Below are 24517 nucleotides of genomic sequence, written 5' to 3'. Positions count from 1 at the left end.
GGTGTTTATGTTGGTTGCTGGGTGTTGCCGATGGAAACTTGCTTGATTGGAACTTCCCACCTGCACCCAAGGATGGAGCACCTGGTCTTTCCCATCAGCTTTCCCAGGTATAAGGTCAGGGCGGAGAGAAGGATGCATCCTAAAAGCTTTCAACATTCAAACATCAAAACTGGAATCAGGATCTTTATTATGTTTTTTCCTTTCAATAACATGGGAGGAAATAAGCACCTACAAAATTTCATCCAAATTGCCATTACTATACTCTGATGATGCTGATTGTAAGAGATTCTGAAGAAGATGCAATGGAGAAATAAGGCATAAGTTTTTCTGTAAATGTATCAGCAATTCCATACACGTATGACCTGTTATTCAAATTATAAAATGAAACCTCCCCCAAATCATAGTCCAGAAAAATGCCAATCATCCGTTCCCCTACAGGGACAGTGCCACATGTCCGGGTCAAGAGCTGATATTCCCAGTATCCATTGTTTGCCGATGGTGATATTTGATTATTTCTGAGGAAAGATTCTTTACACACACCTAAGAAATATTCACCTAGGCCTGTTATTTTTACCGCCCAAAAATGCCTGCCAGCATCAATTCCCTCAGAACTCAGGACAGCTGGGTAAGAAGTAAGATCTTGGGGCTTAGGAAAACCATCTGGTGTTGTATATGTCACACTTCTTCTATCACTTGACATATTGAGGTCAGGATGGACAGTTTTAGGATCCAGTGTCAACTCTACCTGAAACATGCGGATCATTTTGTGCAGGCCCAAATAATGTGGGGGGAGAGTGAAAAACTCCTTCTGTAATTTACATGACAAGACTGCTGGGGTCTCTAGGTTTCCATACCTATTCTGGATACTTGCAATATCCGTGAGTAAGTCCAGGTCTGTAGGCAAACACTTGTCTTCTATTTCACTTAACAGATTGCTTCGCCTGAAAATATGGTACGAAATTTGCCATCCATTTTCAATTAGTTTTTCTTCAACATCATTCTCTTCTATAAGTAGATCATTTTCAATTTCATCTCGCTCTGTTTCCAAGAAACACTTAAGTTCTTTACATTCAAAGTCCAATTCCTCCCTCCATTTTTCCATCTTTCTCTTCACTTCCGAAGTATTAGCAACTTGTCTTTTGTATACAGTTTCAGCAACTTCAAGGTGATTAGTGAGGGCCCCAATGTGCTTTCTGAGCATCCTCCTGTGATTAGCAGCAGCTTCCTCAATGGGGACCAGGGGGTGATTCTCGTGGTGGGACACAACCCTGCACTGGGCACACAGCAGCTGCAGGTCCTTCTCACAGAACAGAACCAGAACCCTACGGTGCTTCTTACACAGGAGTTTTTCTTGACTTTTCCTCTTTCTCCTCATGGTGGGGATCTGCTGAACAATCTCAGTCATGTGACATAATTGGGGGTTCCTCTTCAAGCTCCTGTCAGGGCAGTGGTGGAGGCAGACAGGACAAGGAAAGGTGCCCTGTAGACCTTCCCAGCGCTGGTGGATGCAGGAGGGACAGAAGTTGTGCCCACAGTCAATTGTCACTGGGTCTCTCAGGTGATCCAGGCAGAGGGGGCAGCTGGCCTCTGCTTGGAGCTTGGCCAGGGAAGCGTCAAAGGCCATTGTGCAGTGAGGGTGTCTATTAGAAAGGGCTCTCATCAGTCCGTGTGATCCTGCAGGAGTGAGGAAAAGTGAGAAGCTGAGGTCTGCTCAGGCCTCCCGCTCTTGGGAAGTCAGTAGGAGCTTCCAAGAAGAGTTCTAGTGGCCAGCTGATGTCCAGTCTTCTGTCACCTACTCCTTCTGAATTTAATGTCTGGATCCTCAAGTGAAGATCAGCCGTAGACTCTGGTCAAAATCCAAGCACCACCCATGTCATAAGTGATTTCTTTGGACAAAAAGAGATCCATATTTAAAAGTTCAATCAGCATTCATCTTTCTCACGCTATATGAATAGTATGTTACCTAGACCAATTCGTTTCTCATCACAATATTTAAGAAATTTTTATTTATTTATTTTATTTATTTATTTATTTATTTATTTATTTATTTATTTATTTTGGGGGGGGGGTGTCAGCTGTTTATTTACAAAGTGAGACCGGGCCCTTCAGGGGCTAGTAGAGCCAGGCCGCTTCTTCTTTCTCCGTCTGGTTTGGAAGGCCCCCAATGTCTGTTCCAAGTCAGGGAGCTTGTGCTTGGCAGCTGCCTCCAAAGAGGCCCACAGTTCATCTGCCTCTGTGTCTTCTGAGGACAACTGACTGGGCTCATCCTCCCAGTTATCCTGGCCTTTCAGGATCCCGGTCTCGAATTTTTTTATTTTTTATTGATTTCAGAGAGGAAGCGAGAGAGAGAGAGAGAGAGAGAGAGAGAGAGAGAGAGAGAGAGAGAGAGAGAATATCATGGATCGGCTGCCTCCTGCAGGACCCCTACTGAGGATGGAACCTGCAACCCTGGCATGTGCCCTGACCTGAAATCAAACTCAGGGCCTCCTGGTTCATGGGTTGAGCCACACCGGCTGGGCAAGAGTTTCAATTTTCATTAGCATTTATTAAATTTATTCATGCGGCTGAAACCAGTTTAGCTCAGTGGATAGAGTGTCAGCCTGTGGACTGAAAGGTCCCAGGTTTGATTCCGGTCAAGGGCCTTGGTTGCACATGTACCTTGGTTGCACATCCCCAGTAGGGGGTGTGCAAGAGGTAACTGATTGATGTTTCTCTCTCATCTATGTTTCTAACTCTCTATCATTCTCTCTTCCTCTCTGTAAAAAATCAATAAAATATATTAAAAATAAATAAACAAATAAATAAAATAAAATTATTCATGCAGAAGGGTGTGTGACAGAACACACACTTTTTAAAAAATTTTATTTATACTTTTTGTCATTGGATATGGGTTTTAAATGGACATTGACTGTATCAATTAAAGTAATAATGAAAAAAAAATATATATATATATATATATATATATATATATATATATATATTTTTTTTTTTTTTTTGCAGGGGGGAATGATATTAGCTAGTAGCTCAGTTGGTTGGAGTATGGTCCAGATATGTCAAGATTTTGGGTTCTAAAAAAAAAAGATTTCAGGTTCTTCTTGTGGCCAGGGAAATGAATGCAAAAACAAGTGGAACAAATCTTTCTCTCTCTCCCTCTCTTCCCACCATTCTCCTCACAGTAAAAACCAATTATGAATAGTAATATATACATACATATATATATATATATATATAATATAAAAATTATACATATATATAAAAGAGTGATCAGAGTGCTCAGTTTGTTGGAGTGTTGTCCAATGCACCACAAGTTCAAGGGTTCCATCTGCAGTTGGGTCATGTAAAAGAGGCAACTAATCAAGGTATCTCTTTAACATTGATATTTCTCTGGCATTCTCTCTCCCTACCTCTTTAAAAAAATAAATAATAGCCGAGACTGGTTTGGCTCAATGGATAGAGCGTCGGCTTGGGGACTGAAGGGACCCGGGTTCAATTCCGGTCAAGGTCATGTACCTTGGTTGCGGGCATATCCCCAGTAGGGGGTGTACAAGAGGCAGTTGATCGATGACTCTCTCTCATTGATGTTTCTAGCTTTCTATCTCTCTCCCTTCCTCTCTGTACAAAATCAATAAAATGTTAAAAAAATAAATAATAAAAAACAGATATTAGCTAGCACATCCATCCCTATCCTGGTTTTCTTGGTTCTTAGTCATTAAGACTCACACTGAAATCTACCATCTTCTCTCAGACTCTCAGCCTTCCAACTACACAACTAACTTTCTTGGGTTTCTTGTTTATAGAGAACACAGATCATAGGATATCTAAGGGTCCACAACCTTGTTAAACAATATTTTTTTTTTTTACATTTTATTTTATTTTAAAATATATATTTTATTGATTTTTTACAGAGAGGAAGGGAGAGAGATAGAGTTAGAAACATCGATGAGAGAGAAACATTGATCAGCTGCCTCCTGCACACCCCCCACTGGGGATGTGCCCGCAACCAAGGTACATGCCCTTGACTGGAATTGAACTAGGGACCTTTCAGTCTGCAGGCCAACGCTCTACCCACTGAACCAAACCAGTTTCGGCACCAATACTTTTTAATAAATGTCTTTCCAGATATATACTATTGGTTCTGTTTCTCTGGCAAACCTAAAATAATGCATAGAGTTAAGTAATCAGTAAAATACAAACTGTAATAAACTACTGAAAATTCTTTTATATTGCTTCAACACAAATATAAAGAGAAAATTAAAAAAAAAGTCTTTCTAATTTTCAATCTCTCTGTCTTCACCCAATCTCTCACTCTCTATAAAAAAATAAATAAAATTAAAAAATTAAAAATTTTAATGTAGAGCATATAAATTAAGAGTCTCTTTTAGAAATAGATAATGAAAAGTTTACAGGTAAAATGGTAGAGATTCCCTGCTCAGAAATGGCAAAAGGTTGATACAACTCTAGGAAGAAGTTGCAAAAGATTAAAGAATATGGGTTATTCATACATGAGTTCATATAATTTCCTCTCCTATTCTAACATATTCAATAATTTACTTTAAAAAATTTTAACATTTGCCGGAACCGGTTTGGCTCAATGGATAGAGCGTCGGCTTGGGGACTGAAGGGTCCCGGGTTCGATTCCGGTCGAGGGCATGTACCTCGGTTGCGGGCACATCCTCAGTAGGGGGTGTGCAAGAGGCAGCTGATCGGTGACTCTCTCTCATCGATGTTTCTAGCTCTCTATCTCTCTCCCTTCCTCTCTGTATATAATCAATAAAATATATTTAAAAAAAAAAAATTTTAACATTTGAACTTTGTTTCATTGTTTCTGTGCGCTCTTCTAGCCAAGAGGCTTTCTCCTACTCTCTTCCGAAGCTTTGTCCCTTTTGCCTTCACCTCAGAGCTCAGATTCATACCATCTCCTTTTTTCCTCACAGTTGTTTCAAAGTGGTCCCCTTTCTCCACTCCAAATCTATCATCTGCTTCTCCACCCAACAAATCTCTTCTATGGAGACAAATCAATATTAAAGGAAGACCAAGGTTGGCATTTAAGTTCCATCTGCTTGTAGGTTATGTGGTCTGGATTTCAGGTCCGAACTGTCTGCCTGTGAAAGTGGAGATGTTTTTTGTTTGTTTGTTTTTTCCCATGGTTCAAAGTTAAGCTTTTATTTGGTTTTAAATTAAAAAAAATAAATTTCATTATTAAATAATGAGATGGAACTAATGTTCAGATAGTAACATTATCTTATAATGTTATAAGTTAGTATTTTCTGACTCGGGAATATACCACCAGGGGTACAATTAAGGGGCGGGTCACCTAAACTAAAATCATTTGTTGTGTTGTCATGTCTATTGAAAGACCTACAGAGGCATAATTCAAAATAAACAGAGATACAAAGGTTTTTAATCCCCTATTCTTTCAGAGACACATGAAACGGGAAAATAACACTCAACTTCCCTTTCAGTTTGGTGTCAGCATATACTTCAATTAGGTAAACCTCTTGGAACCTCTAGTTTTAAATAAAAAGAATTTGACACCAGACATCCTAGAAGAGGATCCCACAGGCAGCTTCAGACCAGCCTGCTAGGGCACTGTGCATGTGCAGATTTTGGCACCCCTTAGGTCAGATTGCAATCCCAGTATCTATATGTTTAACAAGCATTTAAATGACATAGGGCAAGGCTAATTTAGGGACACTAGCAATAATAAAAGCATATGTCTTAATATAACCTGAATCCAAGATATGATTAGCTTACGAGGTAAAGTCAAGGCCCTGCCAGAGTAGCCACCCAGAAAGCCAAGGGCAGGGAGCAATACCTCATGGCTCTCAGTTTGCTCCCACCTCCTGCACCAGTATCATCCCGACTCCCGGCTTACCTGGAGCCTGCTCCTTTGAGAGAGTCCCTGAAGCGTGTTTCCAAGAAGCCAGGCTCCTACCAGTTAAATGGTTAATAATGTGACTCTGGCCTATATATACCATAAGAAGGGTTTATCTCTTTAAGACCTTACCCACCAAGGTTCCTCCCTGGAGGTGAGACATGTGGACCAGAGTGGAGGTATGAGAATGTTCAGAAGTCTGGTTGATGAAGGACTTGTATGCATGCATATAAGCATAACCAATGGACGCAAAAGTCTGGGGGGCGGCGGTGAGGGCATGTATGGGAGTGGAGGGGTGAGGAGGCAATGGTAAGACATGTACACATATAATACCTTAATAAAAAAAAAAATGGGGGGGAAAGAAGTCTGGTTGATGGGATATCCTCTTATTCCTGCAGGCTAGAGGGGACTAATCCTATTAATATCCATTATGTAATCTGCACCTTTGTAATCATCTCTTAAAGTTCCCTGTACACTTTAATCTCATTTTGCTAAGGAGGAAACTGAAATTAAAAGTTAAATCTTTTCCTAGCTGATTTGGATCAGAGGATAGAGCATTAGCCTGCAAGTGAAGAGTTCCAGATTTGATTCCAAACAAGACCACATACTAGGGTTATGGGCTCAGTCCTCAGAGGGGGGTGTGCAGGAGAAGCTGATCAATGATTCTCATCATTGATGTTTCTATCTTTCTTTCCTTCTCCTTTCATCTCTGAAATCAATAAAATATATTTTAACAAAAAGTTAAAACAGCATCAGCCTGTGGACTGAAAAGTCCCAGGTTTGATTCTGGTCAAGGGCGTGGACCTTGGTTGCAGGCACATGAGGTGTGCAGGAGACAGCTGATCAATGTTTCTCTCTCATCGATGTTTCTAACTACCCCTCTTCCTCTCTGTAAAAAAAAAAAAAAAAAAAAAAAAAAAAATTAAAACATTATATGCTACCAATCTATGAAAGAATGATTCCTACAAAGCAAAACACTAGTATAGAATCAAAGTTGATTCTAGTCAATCTCATTGCCAAGAACAGAGTCATTAAGCAAAGTGACCTGAAGACTAACTAGTATTCAAGGGACTTTGCTGTAAGATGACTAATGAAATCACTAAAAACTATTTCAATCAAGTTGTAAGCTTAGGTATAAGACTGCTTTTGGTTACAGTGTAAAGAGGAGACTAGGATATAAATATGTGAAATTTCCTGTTCTAAAAGATATCACCCATGTAGAACAATTGTCTCCTTAAGTCAATTCCATCAGGCAAAGTATTTCTGTATTCTAACCCTTCCTACCCACAAAAATGGGATTTATCACACCTGGAGAAGACATTTTTCTGGAAAATGTCAGTAGAAAAATGAATGTGAAAGGTCCTTTAATGACAACTCAGGAAAATGAGGCCTGTGTTATATGATACTGAAGAAAGGTGATTGTTGTTGTAAAGGGCCAGAAAACCTAACTTAGTGGAGTAGTACCATGGTGTGGAAGGCAGACTTTGTAGGTGATGAACTGATGAGGAGAGTAATCCTCTGGGGCTGGAGACCTCACCCTTTGGGTCCATATTATTCCTACTTTAAGAATTACAGTTCAGGAGAAACCAAGATGGCGACATAGATAAACATCTGGTCTGCCACTTGCACAACAATTTTAAAAATTAAAACTAATATAAAGGACATTTATCATCCAAAACCACGGGAAGGCTGGCTGAAAGAGAGGGAAGTGCAAGCACTGAAAAGCTGAGGAGCCTAGGTACAGAGGCATGCGAATCGGGCTGGTGGTGGTGACTGGGCGCGGCGCAGCTTTTCTTTTTTTTAAAATATATTTTATTGATTTTTGTACAGAGAGGAAGGGAGAGAGATAGCTAGAAACATCAATGAGAGAGAGTTATCGATCAGCTGCCTCTTGCACAATCCCTACTGGGGATATGCCCACAACCAAGGTACATGCCCTTGACCGGAATCGAACCCAGGGCCCTTCAGTCCCCAGCGGCTTTTCTTTTCAACCCAAAAGGAAACAAGCTCTCTATCACTTTGAAATCCAGTTTCTGGGGTCACGTGGGTAACTCAGACACCAACAGGGAGAAGCTGGTCTGTTGGCCATCAGGTCAGAAGTGAGGGCGACTCTTGCAGAGGTGTGCGCAGTAATCATTGTTTACTGCGCTGGATCCCAGGGAAGCAGGGACTTGGAAACACATGGAAGGACAGGGATGGCAGACATCGTTGTTAGCCCAAGCCCCAACCTAGTGAGGTACTGAGATCCCGCTCCACCCTGAGGCCCTGCCTCACCCTGAGACCCTGCCCTGAGGCCTCGCCCACACATTCTACAGACCCTCCCAGGCACCACACAGCTGCTTTTACATAAGAATAGCCTGTATTGAGGCAGCTTAACCAGATATAAACTGCAGCTCCAGCAAAAAAACAAACAAACCACCAAGTCCCAAGCAAACAGGAAAAAACTGTAGTTCACACTGTAGCTCTTGCAGGGAGACACTAACTGAACTGAATCCCATTGGAGATCCAGAAGCCAGTGTTCCTAGTGGTCAATTTCAACCACTCACACCCATAAGTGACGCATTTGGGAGATGGGCTCAGTGAGCACCAAAGCCCCACTGAAGCAAACCGAGTCTCCAGCACAGCAGTTCTTCCTTTATAGACAGAGCCGGTCCTCACAGACAATTGGCTTGGAGATCAATTCCTCCCAGAGTACCAACAGCAAACAAGGCTTAATTACACCAAGACTTTGCACTCAGCCTACAAAGAGATATACCAAAAGCGACCACCCCAGGTGATTGGGGAAGCTGATAGGTCACCTACAACACAAAGCCACTCCATCAACACAGGGAGGAGACACAGAAACATGTCACGAATGGGAGATATGGAGGAAAGCAAACTACTGGATGACACAGTGTTCAGAATCACATTTATAAGATTACTCAAGAATCTTCTAAAAACCACTGAGAAACTTGATGAGACCTCCAAGAAGCTTGGTGAGACCTTCAAGGACCTTAAAGAGAATACCAAAAAAATGGAAAAGGACCAATCAGAAATTAAGCATACATTGTCTGAAATAAAGAATATACAGAAACTCAACTATAGATCAATGTACCCCAAGAATCAAACCAAAGATCTGGAATATAAGGAAGAAAAAATCACCCAACCAGAGAGGCAGAAAGGAAGAAGAATCCAAAAGTGTGAGGATAGTGTAAGGAGCCTCCGGGACTGCTTAAAATGTACCAACATCCGGATTTTTGGGGTGCCAGAGGAGAGCGAGCAGGATATTGAAGGACTATTGAAAGAAATAATGATAGAAAACTTTCCCTACCTGGTAAAAGAAATAGACTTACAAGTTCAGGAAGCATTCAGAACCCCAAACAAGAGGAATCCAAGGAGGGACACACCAAGAAACATCATAATTAAAATGCCAAGGACAAAAGACAAACAGAGAATCTTACAAGCAGCAAGAGAAAAACAGCTAGTTACCTACAAGGGAGTACCCATACGACTGTCAGCTGATTTCTCAACAGAAACTATGCAGGCCAGTAGGGAGTGGCAAGAAATATTCAAAGTGATGAGTAATAAGAACCTACAACCAAGATTACTCTACCCAGCAAAGCTATCATTCAGAATTGAAGGACAGATAAAGAGCTTCACAGACAAGAAAAAGTTAAAGGAGTTCATCAACACCAAACTAGGATTATATGAAATGCTGAAGGGTGTTCTTTAAGAATAGGAAGAAGAAGAAGAAGAAAAGTAAAGGTAAAAATTATGAACAACAAAAAGACATGAAATACCTACCTACCAACAAGTGAATCTAAAAATCAAGTGAATAAAAAGTCTGAAGAACAAAATGGACTGGTGAACATAATAGAAATAAGGACATAGAAAGGGATTGGACTAACAATTCTCAGGAGGAAGGGAGTCTGAGGGGTGAGGGAAGAGACTGGACAAAAATCTTACACCTATGGATGTAGACAGGGGCAGGGATAAGGGCATGGGGTGGAGTTGGGAATCAGGTGGAGGGGAGCTATAGGTGAAGAGGGGAGAAAGAGGAACACCTGTAATAATCTGAACAATAAATATTAGAAAGAAAAAAAAAGAATTACAGTTCATATGCTATGTAGAACTGAAATTTAAACCTGCGATGTATACTTGGGTTGTTTAAGTAACCATAGCGACTGAATTTGTGCCCGTTGAAACAAACACTGTTACATGTGAATTGAATATGGGAGTGTCTACTGTAAACATACCCTGTTGTCATCACTGGATGTCACAATGTCACACCCATCAGTTGAGTAACTCCTAGGGCCCTGGCCAGTTAGCTCAGGTGGCTGAGCATTGTCTCATGGCCCAAAAGGTGGCCAGTTTAATTCCCCATCAGGGTACATGCCTAGGTTGCAGTTTCAATTCCAGGTTGTAGCATGTATAGGAGGAAAACAATTGATGTTTCTCCCTCTCTGTGTCTCTATTCCTCTCATTCTAAAATCAGTAAAAACATATTTTTTTTTAAACAAACATGTCCTAAGAACTATTTACTTATTTAGGGTTATTATTATTTTTTAAATTAAAAAGTGTTGTTTTTTTCAAAGGTAGCTCTGAGCGCCATCTGGTTTGGTTCAGACTGCTCACTGAAGGGTCCCAGGTTCAATTCTGATCAGGAGCACATACTGAGGTTGTGGGCTCCATTCACAGTGGGAGCTGTGCAGAGGCAGGGAATGAACGATTCTCATTCAACATTGATGTTTCTATCTTTCCCTCTCACTTCCTCTCTGAAATCAATAAAAATATATTTTAAGAAAAAGGTAGCTCTAAAAAAAAAGGTAGCTCTGAGTCTACTTGTCCACAGAAGTCTCTCCCAATTATACTTTTCATCCCATTGTGTATATAATTTCTCAATCATTCATTTTCTAATGAATCACCAAAATTTCAAAATAATAGTGCTTTATATTTCTACCTAATAAATAATGTCTTAAGACTTTACTTAAAATAAATATCTTCTTTATACCTGACTTATTGAACAACTGCTATAGGATTAAGTCAAACTTAATTTATAGTATAAATTCCTCTGGTAATATTTTTACCAGTTCTACTGACTTTTCATTCTAGCACTCATCATTAATGTACATTTCACTAATGTCTAATTGGAATTAGGAATTGTGGTAAAAAGCAGCTTTTCACCTCCCAATACATGCATTCTTTTTCACCCCTTGCAGAGAAGTAGGGCCTTGCAATGGCATTTGGAAAGTGGAGAAAGAGAAAAGAGTGTCTCTCTTCCTGGTGTTGACCTTCAATGCTCAGGGTGGCCCCTCAGTGCTCCCTCTTTCCCTAGTTGTAGTGACGCAGTGCTTTGACAACATGTGACTGAGGGAGTTATATCACTGGGTGGGTAATGGAGCAGTGCCTAAACTGCATTTTACAAGAATAAGCACTCAGTATCACCACAGCATAGCAGGGTGACTCTGATCAATGCAATGGACCCTTGTACCTCAATGAAAGTCCTGCTGAGCATCTTTTCAAAGTATGGAGACAGACAAACAGACAAACAGTACAGAGATATGCAAACTACAACTTTATTTCCAAACATTGTAAACAATGCCATACAGACATTCATACGAAATCATGTTTCAAAGGTTGACAATTTCCCATAATGTCAAAAATGAGTACCGGTATGTGACCTTTGGAGGTCATACAATGTTGTCAAAGGCCTGGACAGGGGGCTCAGTTCATTGGAATGTCTTATCATTCACCAAAACGTCTGCAAATTTGATTCCAGTCAGGATACAAAGGTTTCAGGTTCAATCCCCGGTCAAGGTAAGTATGGAAAGCAACTGATGGATGCTTCTCTCTCACATTGACATTTTTCTCTCTGTCTGTCTCTGTCTCTCTCCCTTCCTCTCTTTCTATATATCAATAAACATAATCAGGTGAGAATTTAAAAAAAATAAGTGTTTACAGTTGTTAGCAGGCAAAAGTTTATCTTGTATTACTTGTTACTAATTACTGTACATATTTGTAACACTACTGTCAACCAGCTTTAGCTCAGCCCTTACATTAAATTTTTGTAAAACATGAGACAAAATCAAGACAACTAGAATTCCCAAAAAATTACATGGGAGATAATAAATAATAAATATGTTTTTCTTATAGAAACTTGACCAAGAAAAGTTAAATCTACAACACAGACACCATAGAACTCGGAAAATGCAGCACAAACTGCAAGGAGCCAGGGTGTGTTACTACATAAAGCCATAGGACGCTCTGGTGGGTGCGCTTCGTATCTGGAAAATTCCGCTCAATGTCAATGGTGGTGACCAGTTTGCAGAGTCAGGGTGGGGCCACCCAAAATTGGTTTCAAATCTTTACACTGATGACTCACCACATATCAGAATACGAATAAGATTATTGCTCACATGATGAGCTTTTGTAGTGTCAGTGGGTCTTAGAAAAGGAATCAAAATGACTGAGAGCACAGGGAAAAGGGACTAGCTTGTGGTGTTCATGTTGGTTGCTGGGTGCTATTGGTGGGAGCCTGCCCACACTGATGGAAACTTGCTTGACTGGAACTTCCCACTTGCACCCAAGGATGGAACACCTGGGCTTCCTCATCAGTTACCCAGGTGTAAGGTCAGGGGGGAGAGAATGGAGGAGAGTCCTTAAATCTTTCAACATTCAAATATCAAAACAGGAATCACGATCTTGATTATAAGTATTTGTTTCAGTAAAAATGGAAGAGAATAAGCAATACAAAATTTCCCAAAAATTGTTCATCACTTCACTCATATGATACTGATTGTAAGAAATTCTGAAGAAGATGCAATGGAGAAATAAGGCATAAGTTTTTCTGCAAATGTATTTGTGAATCCATACAAGTATGACCTGTTATTCAAAGTATAAAATAAAACCTCTCCCAATTCATAGTCCAGAAACATGCCAATCTTGTGTTGTCCTCTAGGGAAAAGACCAATGTACCAGTCTGCTGCTGATATTGCCAGCAGCCATTGCTTGGGGGTGGTGATATCAGACTATTTATGAGGAAAGATTCTTTACACACACCTAAGGACCATTCACCTGTGCCTCCTATGTTTACCTCCCAAAAATGCCTGCTAGCATCAAATCCCTCAGAACTCAGGACAGCTGGGTAAGCAGTTAAGTGCCCGGGGATCAGGAAGACCATCTGGTGTCCTATATATTACATTTTTTTCTATCTCTTGAGATAATGAGACTTGGATGGGCAGTTTCAGGATCCAGTGTCAAATCTACCTGAAATGTGCTGATCATTTTATACAGGCCCAAATAATGTGGGGGGAGAGAGCAGTTCTTCTTTAATGCAAATGAAAATACTGCTGAGGTCTCTAGGTTTCCATAGCTAATGTGGATCTTTTCAATACCAGTGAGAGTAAATCCTGGTCTGTCTGCAAACACTTCTCTTCTTTTTCACTTAACAGAGTGGTTAACCTGAACATATGGTATGAAATTTGTCTTCCATTTTCAGGTAGTTTTTCTTCAATATCCTTCTCTTCTCTAAACAGACTGATATTAACATTATACCTCTCTATTTCAAAGGAATACTTAAGTTCTTTACATTCATAATATAATTCCTCCCTGAACTTATTCATCTTTCTCTTCACTTTGAAAGTTTTTGCAACTTGGTTTTCACATTCCATTTTAGTATCTTCAAGGTCAGGAACTCAATGTGCCTTTTGAGCATCCTCCTGTGATTAGCAGCAGCTTCCTCAGTGGGCATCAGGGGGTGATTCCCATGATCAGATGAGGCCCTGCACTGGGCACACAGCAGCTCCAGGTCCTTCTCACAGAACAGAACCAGAACCTCACGGTACTTCTTACACAGGAGTTCCTCTTGCCTTTTCCTCTTTACCTTCATGGTGGGGATCTGCTGAACAATCTCAGTCATGTGACATAATTAGGTGTTCCTCTTCAAGCTCCTGTCAGGGCAGTGGTGGAAGCAGGCAGGACAGGGAAAAGTGCCCTGTAGACCTTCCCAGGGCTAGTGGATGCAGGAGGGACAGACGTTGTCCCCATACTCAGTGGTCACTGGGTCTCTCAGGTAATCCATGCAAATGGGGCAGCTGACTTCTGCTTGGAGCTTGGCCAGGGCAGCTGCAAAAGACATTGTGCAGTGAAGGTGTCTGTCCCAAGACCGTCTCTTCAATCAGTGTGATCCTCCAGGAATGAGGAGAGTGAGAAGCTGAGGTCTGCTCAGGCCTCCCTCTCTATGGAAGGCACTAGGAGTTTCCAAGAATTCCAGCCACCAGCTGATGTTCAGTCTTCTTGCCGCCCTCTCCTGTATTTAACACCACGTTGCACAAAGGATATAGAGCGCTCCTGGTCAAAAACCAAGCTCAATCCAAGTCATATGCGGTTTCTGTGGACAAATGATATTGCCATTTAAAGGGCTGTTCAAGCAGCAGTAACATCAGGTAAACAAAATAATTTATCATGACAATATCTAAGGAGATGTTTGCAATTAAAACTAAGATCTATTTTGCAACTCTAAAGGAATTAACTGTTTTAGGGAAAATTATCATTATCAACTATCACAGAAAGAGTGACAAACAGGTACAGAGAACTGTTGAAGGGATGATATAACATTATTTGTGAAGAAGTTTTTCCAGAAAAATTAACCTAAATCTCAGCAAACATGTTCCAAACCACTTATTTACAGAAAATATGAGGAGTAGAGAAACATGTGAAGAATTACCTTCACATGTTTCAATTCTAACATGCCAACTTGATTGGTCCACTGTATAGTCAGGTAAACACTAGTTCTGGTGTGACTGTGAAGAAATTTCTGAGATTAGTATTTGAATCTATGGATGAGCAAGAGGGTGGCTCAGCCCAATGTCAGTGGGATCATCCACTCCACTGAGGGCCTGAAGAGAACAAAAACTGGGCAAAGCTGCATTCACTCTCTGCTGGACTGAATAAGCTAGCACACCCACCTCCTGTCCTGGGTGCTGCTGGTTCTCAGCCCCTCAGACCCCCACTGGAATCTGTACCATCTGCTCTCAGACTCTCAGGCCTTCCATCTATGCCACTGTCTTTCCTGGGTCTCCTGCTGGCAGACGGCAGACCATGAGATATCTCAGGACCCAAAACCTTGTGGGCCACTGCTTTTTTTTTTTTTTTTTTTAATTGAGCCACTGCTTTTCAATAAATATCTTTTTAGATTCATGTTACTGGTTCTGTTTCTCTGGTAAACCTTGAATAATACACTAAATAACCAGTAAATTCTGGACTGTAATAGACACTATTGAAAATTCTATCATACTGCTTCAACACAAATATAAAGAGAGAAAACAAAAACTTAGAAAGAGCCCAGCTGGTATGGCTCAGTGCCTGAGCATCCAGTTATGAACAGGAGATTGTAAAAAGAGGAAAAAAAACAACAGGAGGTTGTAGTTCAATTCCCAGTCAGGGCACATGCTTCCATCCCCAGTGTGGGGCGTGCAGAAGGCAGACGATTTAAGATTTTTTCTCATCATTGATATTTTTATCACTCTCTCCCTTTCCTTTCCTCTCTCAAATCAATAAAAAAATATTAAAAAAAAAAAAAACACCGGGAAAGAGGTTTCAGAAATTAAAACAGACTTCAAAGCCACACTACTCAGTAATTTCATTTTGGAATATTTGATCATAATTCAATTGGAAGTTGGATATTTGAGGATTAAAAAACAAAAAACAAAACAAAATCCTGACTGATAATTATGTGCCATTGCGATATTGAATAGCATTAGAAGTATGTAAATTGCCATATACAGTAACTCCATTGGTCCCAATATGACAAGGTTGGATCCCAGATTAGGGTGCTTAGGAGGAGCAAACAATGAAAGCATGGCTGAATGGAACAACAGTTCAATGTAACTTCCTCTTACTCAGTTATTCATTCTCTTCTCTTCTCTTCTCTCCCTCCTTCCCTCCCTCCCTTCCTCCTTCTGTCCCTCCCTCTCTCCCTCCCCCTGAGTGTGTATCTCCCTCTCTCTGTCTTTAGGCCTTCCTATCCCTATCGAAAATTTTTTAAGCAAAGTAATTTTAAAAATATTTTAACACAGAGCTATGTAAATTAAGAGTCACTTTTAGAAATATATAAAATTTAGAAAGTAAAATTATAGGTATGACCTGCACAGAAATGGGGAACGGTTGGTACAACTATAGGTAGAAGTGAAAAAAGATTAGTTATAGCATATAGTTTCTTCATGCATGATTTCATAGTATTTCCTCTCTAATTCTGGATACCTAGAATATTCTGTAACTTAATTTTTCAATTGGCCTTTTGAATTCTATTTCAGTGTTTCCCTGCTCTCTTCTAGCCAAATATTTTTCTCCTACTTCCTTTCTTAAGCTTCATCCATGTCCCTTCATCTCAGAGTTCTCAGATCCATTCCATTTCCTTCCTTCCTCACAGTTGTTTCCTTTTTCCTCCTCTTCAAATTCATCATCTTCTTCCCTGTCCTCACTTCCTTCCCACACAAAAAATCTCCTTCTATGGAGATAAATTGAGATTAAGGAAACATCAAGGCTGGCATTAGAGTTCCATCTGCTTGCAGGTTATGTGGGCTGAATTTCAAATCTGAACTGAATGCCTGTGTCCTGAGGATGGATTTTTGATCCCCTATTCTTTCAGTGACACATGAAACATAATGCTCAGCTTCCCTGTCAGGTTGGAGTCAGAATACACTTCAATTTAGGTAAACCTCTTGGAACCTCTGGTTTTAAAAAAATAAGAATTGATCACTAGACACACTAGACATTCTGGAAAGTGGTCTACACAGGCTTCAGCCCAGCACTTCTGGGCACTTTATCACATACCCATGTTAATCACCTCTTAGATCAGATGGGGGTCACAGTAACTATTTTTTTTTTTAACCAGGTACTTAGATGATTTAGGTCCAGCTCACATAAAAACTAGAAAAATAAGAAAGGCATTTGTCCTATATTTACCTGAGTCCAAGCTAGGATTGACTTGCCTGTTGAGGTCCATGTCCTACTAGAGCAGCCGCATAGGAACCCAAGGCTCTCACAGACTCACACTTCCCTTGAGCACATACTCTGTCTGGATCCCCAGCTCACCTGGTGCCAGCTTTCTGTGGGCCAGTCTGTGGAGTGAGTCTCCAGGACGGGTCTGAGATGTGTCTTGTACCAGTTGTGAAGTTAAAGCTGTGACCCTGGCATCTATATACACTGCTAGGAGGGTGGAGCTATGAGGACTTCCCTCCATCAGACTGGTGGCTCCACCCTGGAGGAGGGAAATGTGCCAGGTGGGGCTTAGCAGCTGTTCAGAGTTCCTGGTGAATGGGAGGAAGTGGATTTCCCTTAAGATCAGTTCAGCAGATCTTCATTTTCATTATCTTATCTGGACTTTTGGGATTCCCTGCCCACCTTTTCAACAATCTTTAATCCCATCTGTGCTCATTAAGAAGTAGACACCAGCTGAAACTGGTTTGGCTCAGTGGATAGAGCGTCAGCCTGCAGACTGAGAGGTCCCAGGTTTGATTCTGGTCAAGGGCATGTACCTTGGTTGCGGGCACATCCCAGCAGTGGGGGTGCAGGAGGCAGCTGATCGATGACTCTCTCTCATTGATGTTTCTAACTCTCTATCCCTCTCTCTTCCTCTCTGTAAAAAAAATCAATAAAATATATATCGGTGAGAAGGAGGAGGAGGAGGAGAAGGAGGAGAAGGAGGAGAAGAAGAAGAAGAAGAAGGAGGAGGAGAAGAAGGAGAAGAAGGAGGAGGAGGAGGAAGAGGAGGAGGAGGAGGAGGAGGAGGAGGAAGAAGAAGGAAGAAGGAAGAAGAAAAAACCTGAAGGCTAAGGGAGGCCCATTTCTTTTCCCACCTTGGAATGTGAGAAGCCCACCACTTTCACCCCGTCATCCCCAGCACTCTGCAGTCCTGCCCTCTCCTTCCCCCCCCCCCCCACACACACACACACTCAGGGCCTGGCACCCTCTGCCACAGCACTTTACACAGGCAGGTTGGTCCGTGGCAGACCCTTGCCCCATATGCACTGTTTACCCCTTGCACTGGCATTCTTTTTTCAAATCCCAGTCTTGTTATTTTCGAGAAGCTTCTTTGAGCTCTAAAATTCTTTATCAATGACTTTGGGTCATATTGCTTATTAGGGAATTTGGTTTTTATACTGACTGCCAAAAATTTACAGTGTTTCTCTTTTTTTAATTTATTTTCAATTATGGCTGACACCACCCTCATTTTTAAAAAATTAAACATTTGCTGAGTTGGTGTGCCTCAGTCGCTGAGCATGGACCTATGAACCTGGAAGTCGAAGTACGTTTGTGGGTGACAGCACATGCCTGGTTTCTGGTTTGATCTCAATGGTAGGCATGCAGGAGGCAACCTTTCCATGATTCTCTCTCATCCTTGATGTTTTTATCTAATCTATCTCTTCCTTTCCCTTCCTTTCTGAAATCAGTAAAATATATTTTAACTAAAATTCAAATATTTATTATATTCTACCAATCTATAAAAGAGTGATTCCTATGAAGCAAAAAACTAGTGCAGAAACAGTTGACTCATTTCAATTCTATTTCCAAGAAGAAAGTCTTTAAGCAAAGAGACATAAATAATATAGAAATAGTATTCAAGGGACTTTGCTGTTAGAGGACTAATGACATTACCAAAACCTGTTTCAATCAATTTGTAAGCTCAGGTATAAGACTGCTTTTTGTTATGGTGTCAAGAGGAGACTGGGATATAAAATGTTTGAAATTTCCTATCCTAAAAGAACAATTCCATTGGGATTCTGTCCCTCCCCCCTAAGTATTTTTGTCTTCTAAGCCTTACTACACACAGGAATAGGATTTACCAGCTCAACAGTGAGGCTTTTACAAATAAGATAAATTAGCCCTGGAGAAGACATACATTTTCCAGAAAATGTCAGTAGAAAAATGAATGTGAAACATCCTTTGGTGACAACTCAGAGGAAAATGAGGAACATGATATATGACACGGAAGAAAAGCTGATTGATAGAAAACATAGCTTAGTTGTGTGGTACCTTTGTGCGGAAGGCAGACTTGGTAAGTGATGAACTGCTGAGGAGAGTAATCTCTGGGGTGGAGACTCCATCCTCTGGGTCCATTTTATTCCTATTTAAGAATTACAGTTCATAAACCATGTTTAACTGAAATTTAAACCAGTGATGTACTAGGGTTAAGTAACCATAGCAACTGAATTTTCTGCCGAATGAAATATTGTTACAGTGCTGTAAACATACCTAATGGCACCACTCGCTTTCACAATGTCATTCCAGTCATATAAGTAAATTCTAGGGCCTTGGTCATGGTGGCTCAGTTGGTTGAGTGTTGCCCCATGACCTGAAAGGTGGCCAGTTTGATTCCTTGTCAGGGCACCTGCCCACGTGGCAGTTTCAATTCCAGGTCAGGGCATGTATGGAGGCAACCAATTGATGTTTCTCTCTCTCTCCCCCTTTCCCTTTCTCTCTAAAATGATCCTAAGAATTATTTTTTAAAAAGATAGTTCATTCCCAAGATGGTTTGGGTTTGTGGATAGAGTGTCCACTTGCTGGCTGAAAGGTCCTGGGTTTCTTTCCAGTCAAGATCACATGCCCTGGTTGTGGACTCTATCTCCAGTAGAGGCAGCCAATCAATGATTCTCTCTCATCATTGATATTTCTATCTTTTTCTCCCTCTCCCTTTCTCTCTGAAATCAATAAAAATATATATATTTTTAAATTAAAATTAAGTTTTTTTTTCTTTTTGTAAATCCTCATTTGAGAATATTTTCCCATTGATTTTTAGAGAGTGGGAGACAGGGTGAGAAACATCGATGTGAAAGAGATACATCAATTGGTTGCCTCCTACATAAGCCCTGAACAGGACCAGGAGATTTGCATCTGAAATCCACGCCCTGGATTAGAATCAAACCCGGAACCTTTCAGTCCTCAGGCCAATGATCTATCCACTGAGGCAATCTTCCTAGGGCTAAAATAATTTTATTTTATTTATTTATTTTTTTATAGATAGGAAGTAAGAGGGATAGAGCTAGAAACATCGAGAGAGAAACATCGAACAGCTGCCTCCTGCACGTCCCCCACAGGGGATGTGCCCACAACCAAGGTACATGCCCTTGACCAGAATAGAACCTGGGACCTTTCAGTCCACAGACCAACTCTCTACCATTGAGCCAAACCGGTTTCGGCTAAAATAACAATTAAAAAAAAAAAAAAAAAAAGGTATCTTCTAGGCTACTTATCCACAGAAGTCTCTCCATTAATGTTTTTTATCTCATTATGTTTATACATTAGTCTCAAGGATTCATTTTCTTTTCTTTTTTTTTCTCTTCAAAGATTCATTTTCTAATAAATCAAATTTCAAATTAGTAGTGTTTTATTTTTCTACCAAATACAGAAAGTTTCAAGGCTTTCTTTAGTTAAAAGAAATATCTTGCTGAAAACAGTTTGGCTCAGTGGATAGAGCGTCGGCCTGCAGACTGAAAGGTCCCAGACGGTTAGATTCCAGTCAAGGGCATGTACCTTGGTTGTGGGCACATCCCCAGTGGGGGCGTGCAGGAAGCAGCTGATTGATGATTCTCTTTCATGGATGTTTTTAACTCTCTATCCGTCTCTCTTCCTCTCTGTAAAAAATCAATAAAATACATTAAAAAAAAAAAGAGAAATATCTTCTTTATTGGGGGAAGTTATTAAACAACTGCTATAGGATTAAGTGAAACTATTGTAAATGTATATGTTAATCTACTTATAAGTTATAATGAAAGACATTTAATTCTAGGATTAATCTTTAATGTGCATTTCACTAATGCCTAATTGGATTCAGGAATTGTGGTAAATAGTAGCTTTTCATCTCACAATACATGCATTCTTCACCATTTACAGGTAACTCGAACCTTGAAACTATTTTGAAAAAATGGAAGAAAAAAAAAGTGTGCGCCTCCTCCTGGTGTTGGCCTTCAAGGCTTAGTGTGGCCCTTTAATGCTCCCTCTTTCTCTAGCTGTACTGACCCAGTGGTGTGACAACACATGGCTGAGGAAATTTGATTCCTGGGTGGGAAATGGAATAGCACCCTGCCAACCCATATTGCACTTTACAAAAATAAATACTAGGTTGTCTTGCTAAGTAACTGAGATTACCACAACATATCATGGCTACTCTGGTCAGTGAAGTGGTACCTTGTACCTCAATGAAAACTTTGCTGAGCATCTTTTCAAGTTATGAAGAGACAAACAGTACAGAGATATGCAAAGTAAAGTTTTATTTTCAAGCATTGTAAACAATACACATACAGGCATCCAAACAGAAGCATGTTCTAAAAGGCTGGCAATTTCACATAACATCAAAAATGAGTATATGACATTTGCAGGTGATAGGGGAGACCCATAACCTCGTAGATCGAGCACCTGAATCAATCTGAAAAATAACCATATATTTTAATTCTTAGAACACATACTTATGTGAATAGGGGATTAAGTTTCTTACATATGAATAGGGGGTTAAGATTTTCTTAAAGTTTCCTTTTCAAGGCCTGTATGAAGGGACTGGGGAGGTGACTCAGCTGTGAACCCAGCAAGCAGAACCCACCAGCCTGGTCAAGCCAACCCACCAGGAGTCAAAACATCATCTCATCAGCATCATCTTTTCGCCCGATGACAAATTACAATAGCTGATGTCTTCGGACCCCAGGCTAGCATGTAGCTACATTCCTCACCTCAGCTCCTCCCCCTTTATAATCCTGTCCCCCTGAATCTTGCTGGGAGGCAGGATTTGCTTGTAAGCAACTTGTCTCCTTGGCTGTCTAGCCTTCTCAATAAACACCTAATATGATTCAACCCTCCATTATTGGACACAGCGACAGGCAGCCCAAGCCCAACCATAGGTTTCCATGTAACACAGGTCATACAGGATAGTCAAAGATAGGTTTATAGCCCTGGCCAGGTGGCTCAATTTATTGAAATGTTGTCTCATATACCAAAATGATGCAGATTCAATTCCCAGTCATGGCACATAGGTTTCATGTTCAATCCCTGGTAGTGGTGCCTATGGGAAGCAACCGATGGATGTTTCTCTCTCACATCAATGTCTCTCTCTCCCCCCTTCTCTCTCTTTCTCTCTTTGTATCTCTCTCTCTCTCTCAATTTCTCTCTATATTTATCAATAAATATATCATCAGGTGAGGATATTTATACAAAAGTATGTTTACAATTAGTACACAAAAGTTTAATCTGATATTTTTATTAATTACTGTATTATTTGTAACACTACTGTCAACCTGATTTTGTTCATCTCTGTACATAAAAAGTTTATAAAACAGGAGACAAAAGTAGGACAAGGTATTCCCAAAAATTATATGGAAAATAATAAAAAGTAAGTAGAATATGTTTCTTATCAAAACCTCTGACTTAGGTCAATTAAATCTATAACACAGACTTCATAGAACTCAGCAAATGCAGAACAAAGCTGAAAGGACACCTTTGCCTAGGGAATCAGAGTATGTTACAACCCAAAGACAGAGGAGGAAGCCTGGTGGGGGTGCTTTATATCTGTAAGATCCTGTTCACAATGCCAATGGTGGTGACCAGATTGCATGGTCAGGGTGGAAGCCATCCAAAATTGGTTTCAACTATTCAGACTGATGATGACTCATCACATACCAGAAGAGTATGAAAAAGTTTATTACTCACATGATGAGGTTTTGGGGGGGAAGGTAAAGTGGGTCACAGAGGAGGTCCCAAAATGAGAGCACAGGGAAAAGGGAATAGTTTGTTGTTTATGGTGGTAACTGGGTGCATTGGTGAGAGCACACTGGCACTATAGGAGCTTGCTTCACTGCAACTTCCCACCTGCACCAAAAGCTTTCTCATTAGTTTTCCCAGGCATGAGGTAAAGGGAGAAGAGAAGGGTGAATACTAAATACTTCCCAGAAACATCAAAACTGGAATCAGAATCTTTATACAAGCATTCCTTTCAATAACAAGGGAAGAAAATAACCACATACAAAATTTCCTCCAAGTTATTCATCATTCATCTCTGATAATAAATGAAAGAGATTTTGACAAAGGTGAAGTAGAGAAATAAGGCATAAGTTTTTCCCTAAACTTACCAGTGATTCCATACAAGTATGATCCATTATTCAAATTATAAAATGAAACATCTCCCAACTCATAGTCCAGAAAAATACCAACCCTCATGATGTGTCCTCTAAGGCATGTTCCACATATACTAGCACAAAGATCAACGTGCCTGCAGCTATTGCTTGGGTATGGTGATATTAGACTATTTATGAGGCAAGATTCTTTACACACACCTAAGGACCAGTCACCTGTGCCTCTTACTTCCACCTGCCAAAAATGCCTGCCACCATCAAATCCCTCAGAACTCAGGACAGCTGGGTAAGAATTGTGTGCCTGGGGATTAAGAAAACCATCTGGTGTCTTATATGTAACACTTTTTCTATCTTTTGAAACAATGAGACTTGGATGGGCAGTTTCAGGATCCAGTGTCAAATCTACCTGAAATGTGCTGATTATTTTATACAGGCCCACATAATGTGGGGGAAGATTGCAACTCTCCTTCTTTATTTTATATGAAAAGACTGCTGGGGTCTCTAGCTTTTCATACCTTTTGTGGATATCTTCAATACCTGTGAGTAAATCCACATCTGCCTGCAAATACTTCTCTGCTATTTCACTTAAAAGATTGTTTAGCATGAACATATGGTTTGAAATTTGTCTTCTGTTTTCAGTTAGTTTTTCTTCAACATCTTTCTCTTCTATAAGTAAACCAGCATTAAATAAATCATGCTCTATTTGTAAGGTACACTTCAGTTCTTTACATTCATACTGCAATTCTTTCCTCCAACTTCTCACCTTTCTCTGCACTTCAAATTCTTTTGCAATTTGTTTTTCATATTCCGTTTCAACTTCTTCAATCTCCACCATCAGTTCCCCAATATATCGTTTGAGCTTCCTCCTGTAATTAGCACCAGCTTCCTCAATGGGTATCAGGGACTGATCCTGGTGCTCTAAGGGGACCTTGCAATCAGGACACAGCATCTGCTGGGCCCTGCAATGAGGACACAACATCTCTTGGGTCTTGTCACAAAAAAGTGTTACAACTTCATTGTGCTTCCCACACAGGGGTTTTTCTTCCTGTAATTTTCTCTCGCTCCCTGAGGTGGGGATCTGCTTAACAATTTCAATTATGTGACATAATTGGGTGTTCCTCTTCAACTTCCTGTTAGGGCAATGATGGAGGCAGACAGGACAGGGAAAGGTGCCCAGTAGATCTTCCCAGCGCTGGTAGATGCAGGAGTGACAGAAGGTGTGCCCACATTCAATGGTCACTGGGTCTCTCAGGTAATCCAGGCAGATGGGGCAACTGGCCTCTGCCTGAAGCTCAGCAAGGGAGGCTGCAGACTCCATTGTGCAGTGAAGGTATCTGACCTTCAGCAGTGTGATACTCCAGGAGTGAGGAAAGTGAGAAGTTGAAGTATGCTCTGTATGCAATACAGTAGGAGAGTCCAAAAAGAGTCCTACTTTTCAGTTGATGCCTAGACTTCCTGCCACTCTTGCCTGTATTTAATGCCTTTTCCCCCAATTGAACATGGGCTGTAGAGTCCTTGTGGTAAAAAACTCAGCACAATCTAAGTC

The 24517-nt window shown here is 40.6% G+C and overlaps 1 protein-coding gene and 1 pseudogene across 1 annotated transcript; both read right to left on the bottom strand.

Moving 5' to 3' along the window:
* Positions 1-170: 170 nt before the first annotated feature.
* LOC118711103 lies at positions 171-24305 on the bottom strand. Its single transcript, XM_036424057.2, has 2 exons — positions 22888-24305; positions 171-1707 (listed from the first exon to the last, which is right to left on the bottom strand). The coding sequence occupies exons 1-2, from the start codon at positions 24287-24289 to the stop codon at positions 257-259; spliced, it is 2853 nt and encodes a 950-aa protein (XP_036279950.2). The 5' UTR covers positions 24290-24305; the 3' UTR covers positions 171-256.
* Positions 12299-14947, bottom strand: LOC118711107 (annotated as a pseudogene).
* Positions 24306-24517: the final 212 nt, after the last annotated feature.

The sequence above is a fragment of the Pipistrellus kuhlii genome, unplaced genomic scaffold, assembly GCF_014108245.1.
Source record: "Pipistrellus kuhlii isolate mPipKuh1 unplaced genomic scaffold, mPipKuh1.p scaffold_m20_p_8, whole genome shotgun sequence".
Lineage (NCBI taxonomy): Eukaryota > Metazoa > Chordata > Mammalia > Chiroptera > Vespertilionidae > Pipistrellus > Pipistrellus kuhlii.
The sequence above is the reverse complement of the archived record's forward strand: the minus strand, read 5'-3'. Positions and strand labels throughout refer to the sequence as shown.